The 7,101-nt window shown below is 40.1% G+C and overlaps 1 protein-coding gene across 1 annotated transcript; it reads left to right on the top strand.

The window, feature by feature from the left end:
- The first annotated feature begins 2,672 nt into the window (after positions 1-2,672).
- Positions 2,673-5,901, top strand: star (steroidogenic acute regulatory protein). The gene is made up of 7 exons (XM_044197186.1): positions 2,673-2,895; positions 3,150-3,257; positions 3,479-3,609; positions 4,322-4,480; positions 4,641-4,825; positions 4,997-5,090; positions 5,250-5,901. The coding sequence occupies exons 1-7, from the start codon at positions 2,832-2,834 to the stop codon at positions 5,367-5,369; spliced, it is 861 nt and encodes a 286-aa protein (XP_044053121.1). The 5' UTR covers positions 2,673-2,831; the 3' UTR covers positions 5,370-5,901.
- The last annotated feature ends 1,200 nt before the right edge of the window (positions 5,902-7,101 follow it).

Raw genomic sequence — 7,101 nt, 5'->3', positions numbered from 1 at the left:
CTGTCTCCAGGTAAATTGATTATTTCATGCGCCTGGATCAAGTTTTAAATAAATAGTTTTCCTCACAATCAACATTATGAATCATATTGAAAATTAATGCCATCAATGCCTGACTCAGGTGGTATTGTGGGATAAAACAAAGAGGCCTACTTCAAGGAATCTGAATAAATGAGACTTGAAACCAGAGGTGACAGAATGATATTTACAGGAGCTAACAACACACACATCTTTTCCTGAAGCCCTTTCAGTGCTGAACAAACCTTTATTGCACCTTTAATGCAATGCATGTGACATGTTAGTAAAAGGCACTTACTTTTTAAACACTTTTTATAGGAGAGACTATAACCTTCTTCAGGTTCTTACACCCTTGCCAGTTAGAGAATTGCAGTTTGCCCCAGGACCAAGGCTCATTAAAACATAATGCTGCTCTTGTCAAATAGGGAGCCATTAGAAATAGGCATATGACCCACTTTGACTCTTTGTCAAAGAGCTTTACAGCACAGGATTACATGGGTGTCTGGTCTGACACTGTGGCTGAGTAATGGGTCAGATAGTACTAGGTCTGTGTTTTCCCATGTTAAATGAGAGAACTCACCCTGCAGAAGGCCGGAGGGACTGATGGATAATTCCTGCCATCCAGCCAGAGGGACACGAGGTTGCAGGTTAAGGTGACTTCCGTCTTTCTTTGATGTTTATTAATCTGTTCCTGTTTTCTATGTGCACATTCCTGTTCACTCATCAGATGGCCTGCTACCCATTTCACAGGTTTCCATTCCTCTAGTCATGTGCATTGTTGACTGAGTGCACGTTTGACGTGCAGCTCGCTGAGGCAATATTGCTGTTAGATAGTTTGGATTTTGCTTGGACGGAGTAAGCAAGGTTGTCAAAACACGTGAGCAGCTTGATAAAACATGTTATTAACAGATCATGGCGTGCCATTTGATGATTAAGTAAGCCTGTTGGAAAAACTTCCAGAGTGTGATTGAATCTCACTGAAAAAGCCAAAGCAGAGTCATGAAGCTGATATTTGGATGTCTGTGTTATGAAATGTGATGTGTTTGACAAGTCCAACCGCCATGGAAAAACTGACAGGGCTGCTTTCGAACAATATTAAACCCTCACTGAGTAGTTTTGTTTAACCTTTGCTTTTAACAGGGTAGGTTGACTGCGCATGTTGTACATGATTGTTTACTGCAATTTCCTGTTTTCTCTATTATCTGTGTCTGTTATCTTTTTGCAAATAAGAAAACGTAGCAGTTATCCAAATATGTAAAAATAAATAAATAAATAAATAAAAGTGTTTAAGTAGAGGCTTCTTACTTTAGAAAATGGTCATGTTTCTAGTGAAAATGTCCTTGAACATAACATGTTACCCCCACCTGCTCCTTCACAATAAACTGCCCGAAATATGGACTTTAAGAAAATTCCCACACTGTTATTTCTGTAACCTCATGGTTATTTTTCGTTCCTAACTGCTGTTTCTGGATTTTGTTTTCTTCTGACCTTCTTAAAACATAGTATGAAGAATACTGACCTCCCTTTGACACAAACTGGAGTCACACATTTGCTGAAGTTGATAAATTACGGAAATAACATGGTTAATACACCAAATAAGAAAATATTTCATGCTTTATATATCATATGGACTATGCAGGAGCAAATATATATTCCTTTTGTTTGCCAAAAAAGCATTCACTGACGAAGATGTATGTAACTCCAAGAACAGAAATCAAAATAGACTGTCAGCACCAATCTTTGTACTTATTCAAAAGTAATGCATCCATTTTTGACTTCTTAAACATGTCATAATTTGAAAGTATCAAAGTGATAAAACAATGTTAAGTTTTTTTTTTTTTGAGCTGTTAAAGAAGGTCTAGAGTCTCCAGGACCCCAAACAGAACATTAGGGTTAATGGCTGGTCATTTCCACTCAGTGATAATGACACTAGAGATATGCTTCTAGTGCATACCAAGATATCAATCATAACAGGGAAGAAACAAGCCAAACTGAAATATTTTGCCCTCAAATTCCAGTGAGTGTTTAGACTGTACTGGACCATGAAGGGATGGATGAGTCATTCAGGGTCTCTACCACTGACCTCTCTTTTGTGCACTCTCATCATTGAAGAGAGGCTGCTCTCTCCTGTGTCACCCACTGGTATGGGAATGTTTGTGAATGTGTGTGTGTGTTTGTGAGTGAGTATTACTCATGTTGTGGGGACATAAATCTGTTTACACAGTCACATTGTGGGGACTCGCCTTCCTTTTGGGGTCAAAATGTAAGTCCCTATAACGTAAATCATCAAATTTCAGGGTGAACACTTGGTTTAAGGTTAGGGTAAGGTTAGCTTCAGGATAAGGTTGGGGTTAGGGTAAGTCTCCAGGAAATGTAAGTCAATGTAATGTCCTCAGAAGTGATGGAAACACAACTGTGTGTGTGTGTATGTGTGGATGTGTGTGTGTATGTGTGTCTGAGCAATACAGTGGGCCTGGGCACTGGACGTTATCTAACACAGTGTTTGTGAGAGTCTGAGACATGCTCGTCGTGTCCGCCAGGCAACCTTGGTGACATGGCCATTGGAAGATGAGGTGATGTGTGTGTGTTTATCTATGTGGTGATAGCACGGCGGCCTTGTGGGCAGTGCTCTTATATATACAGCACTTTTAAGCGTCCACAGACAGAAATCCAAATCCTCTCTACAGCCCTCTCAGCCGTTCATCCACTTATTTCAAGAACATTTACAGTTCAGCCAGATATTGAATCTTTGTGATCCACTTGCTTTTCCAGTTTTCTAGTTCTCTTAAAGCTGCAAGAAACTCCTGTAACAGAAAATGCTGCCTGCAACCTTCAAACTGTGTGCTGGCATCTCCTACCGGCATATGAGGAACATGACAGGTGAGTGAGAGAATCCTGTTTAGACATTCAGCACTCTTGGCTTGGCCTAGTCTTCTGCCTGTTTTACTTTATGCTCAAAAACACACATGTTCTTAGTAGAGTTCTGTATGGAGCCCAGAGTCAGAGTGTCTGAATGAATGAATAAAGAAAGAATAAAGCTAATTTTTGTGATTTCCTTTCTTTTGATATGCTGTATGTGTAATCAATGAATTTAGAATTGCAGTAACTGTGTGCTTTTTGACCCTGTATCCCAGGTTTGAGGAAGAATGCCATTGCGGCCATTCACCATGAGCTGAACAGACTGGCAGGACCGGGCCCCAGTAACTGGATCAGCCAAGTCCGCCGACGAAGTTCCCTCCTCAGTGAGTTGTTACATGTGATCATTTGAGTCAGTGTAATGCCACACAGATAGAAATAATGGAGTAAGTCTTGATATATAGCTGAAACGGTATGTTATAAGAGCTTTTGGCCAGTAAGTAAATAGACATATCAGTGTTTTGCTTGTGAATTATTTATCTTAAAAATACAGAAACATAATTGCTGTTGAATGACATGTTTTACTTTCTGTGCTCTTTGTTTCTAGGTTCTCGGATTGAAGAGGAGGAGGGGTACAGTGAGGAGGAGAAGTCTTATGTGAAGCAAGGCGAGGATGCACTGCAGAAGGCCATCAGCATCCTCGGCGAACAGGATGGCTGGACCATTGAAATTGTGGCTGTGAGTATCGAGGCAGGACACTGAATAGAATAATATTTCACTGAAGTATTCAAGATACAATCTACAATTCCGTCTGCGCTTGATTATGGTGGTATATATGCACTCCTCCTTAACAAACAGAAGGGAGCGGCATTGTATGCTGTTTATTTATTTAAGGCATAAGGCTCTACTGCAAAAACTGTCTAGTTACCTTTGCTCTCTGGTTCCATTTAAATACAGCACTTATAATGTCAGGTCACGGGACATATTAACATTAGCTGTAACTCTTGTTCACACTGAACTTGGAAAAAGTGGGTTCAAATACAATGCTGCATACAAATGGCATGAGCTCCAAAGAAATATGAAGTTACATTCTCTTATTTCACGTGGACATTTTAAAAGGTTGTACTTATGTATTTGCAATCATATTTATAAATGCTTTTCTTAACTGTGAAAATGTATAATATGTATCTGTGAATTATCTGTGCTTCTGTCTATGCTTAAACTGTATATGTTTATTTTTTTGTACACAGTCTCAATGAGACTACCTTAATAATAATTAACTCAAAAGTTGCGGCTGCTGCCACCTTAGATGGGTGATTAAAGGTGTGGGTCTCAGGATTTACAGTTCTGATGAGAATAGATAATGTGACATTATCCACTGTATAATTTATCACACGTGAAAGAGAACGTGAATACTTACAGTACTTATTTAACATAACAACCTCTTCAGGCAAATGGAGACAAAGTCCTGAGTAAGGTGTTGCCTGACATTGGGAAGGTGTTCAAGCTGGAAGTGATGTTGGAGCAACGTCCTGACAATCTTTACAAAGAGCTGGTGGGAAATATGGAGCAAATGGGGGAGTGGAACCCTAACGTCAAACAGGTCAAGGTAAGAGAGAGGCAGCACCCAGGGCTGCAATATGAACAGGGATCCATGTAGCTTCTGCAACTTAAAATTCACTGTCATATGTTTCAGAAAGAGACATATACAAATACAAATATATATATATCCAAGAACACTGATAGAATTTCTCAATGGGACCCCACAGATCCTTCAAAAGATCGGCCAGGACACAATGGTTACCCATGAGGTATCCGCAGAGACACCCGGCAATGTGGTGGGACCAAGGGACTTTGTCAGCGTCCGCTGTGCCAAGCGCCGGGGCTCCGCCTGCTTCCTGGCTGGGATGTCCACTCAGCACCCGAAAATGCCTGAGCAGAGGGGTGTGGTCAGGTGAGTCACCAGAGGGGAGGGAATAATTAACTAGTTGTGATATGTGCATGCATTTATGTAAGGAGTTATTAGAGGGATAAAGAGCAATCCGACTATTTGTGTGCAATGGATGGATGGATATACCTAAGGCAATTTAAACTGATGTTGTACATTGATCATTATATTTTTCAGAGCGGAGAATGGACCTACCTGTATAGTTATGAAGCCCTGTGCTGAAGACCCAAACAAGACCAAGTTCACCTGGTTACTAAATATAGATCTAAAGGTATATGATTGCCATGTCTGTGTTTCCTTTTCCCCGAGTAACCACACTGATATGCATTGAAATTTATTCAAGAACTAAAAGTAAAAACAGTGTATAAAAAACAGCATCTAAACATCATGTTACCCAAGCTAACATTGTCTTTATCTTTGCCGTCTGCAGGGTTGGATCCCAAAGACAATCATAAACAAAGTGCTCTCTCAGACGCAGGTGGACTTTGCCAACCACCTGAGGCAAAGGATGGCTAATAATGTTTCTATGGAGATGGCTCACACCTGCTGACATCTGCAAGATGCCTCTTGAGCTGAGCTTTGGCAGAGTGCGCTCAGCAATGGCAGACTAGCAACCCCTGCTCATTAAAAAATCATATCAATCTGCTTATAACTGCTGAAGAAATCTGAAAATCCAGAGAGTGTTAGGGAGATCAGATGAAGATGATGCTTGTCTGAGATCTTAGGAAAATCTGAGCACAGACTTTGGTTTCAATTGGCAAATGTGTGTTTTTCTTGCCCCTCTTAATAGAAAATCATGAGATTTTGCATCACTGATACCAATCTTACACACTCTGTGCCTTGATTGTTTCTGACAAATTCATTCACATCACTCCACTCCACCTTGGCAGGCACACTGAGTCAGTGTGAGCAGTAAAACGTGTAACAAACTGCACATTGTTTCCTTCTGATAACACCCCAGTTAATGTCCCTCCCTCTGCTATGAAATTGCACTTTTATTTCAATGTTTAACTTATTGGTATTGTGGTGATGCATTACATTTCAGTGACTGCCAAGTGAATAAACAATTGCAATGTCATTGATATTTGTGTCTTTATGCTTTTATCGTGCTGTTGGAGAAGAAGAAAAGCAGTTTGGAGAATGATTACTCTGTCCTTTCCTGATGCATGAAAACCTAAATAAAAGCTCATAAAACATTTCATGGGTCATGCTTAACTTTAAAGACAAAACACATGGACTTAAAAAAAATACACAAGCAAAACATAAAACTGAACATAAAACATAAAACTCATCTTGGAAACTACACCACAATTGCACAATTATTCCACTTCGACAGGGAGGAGACATGAATTTGAAGGTTCATTTTTAAACCATGAAAAATGTAGTTCATAAAAAGTGTCTTCCTGCTCCTTGATGGGTTTGTTCTGACAGTTTGCCAGAATGAGCAGGTGTTGGGACATTCAGATGTGTGAGGAGCCCAGCAGCAAGCAGTTCAGTGCGAGCCAGCAGCACATTCCCCAAGATCAAGTAATGGTGGATTTCATCCCAAACAGGAAATCTGTCCTCCATTATTGCCAGTTGTGTAACCTTTTTTCCTGTTGTGTGTAGTTTTAATCGATCCAAAATGTTTTGTAACAGCTCATTTTATTGGATGTAGCACAGACTACAGGGGCCAGGATTCTCACTGTCTGTCTCACATGATTAAGTTGGCAGCAAAATATTCACCAGCACTACTGTTATACCACTAAGGCCTGATGGAAGTTTCTGAGGTAAAATAGGAAGTGGGCCAACTGTAACCTGTGAACTGTGGTTTTTCACTTTTTCCCATCAACTTTTTGAAAATTTAGGCCTAAGACAAATCCTGACTCCAGTGTACTCTAAATAAAACAAACTTCAGCGGAATAGTTCCAAGGGCTGGCTTGTGTAATACAAAACAAACATTTCTGTCCTTGAAAGAATGTTCCAGAGGATAATAATTGGCATCTGCTTGAAATCCCTCAAAATCTGAACATAAGCAGATGTGGGGAGGGTTGTAGCCACTTAGAGATCCTGTTCCATTATTTGTTTAAAGAGAGGAGTGGAGAAATTCTGGGGTAGGAAAGGGAGAATTATCCAGTGTTATCCAGATTAGTTGTGTAATAAGACCAGGAAGACAAAACAAGCAATCTGGCAGTCATATCGAGTGGCACTGATGACAGCCTTGATTAAATCTTTTTTTTTTTCATCCAATATCTGTCCTTGACTGAAATTCAACTCCAAACATCAGCTTTTTTCCTGTCGGG

Source organism: Siniperca chuatsi, linkage group LG5, assembly GCF_020085105.1.
Source record: "Siniperca chuatsi isolate FFG_IHB_CAS linkage group LG5, ASM2008510v1, whole genome shotgun sequence".
Taxonomy (NCBI): Eukaryota; Metazoa; Chordata; class Actinopteri; order Centrarchiformes; family Sinipercidae; genus Siniperca; species Siniperca chuatsi.
This window is presented reverse-complemented; position numbering and strand designations above follow the sequence as displayed.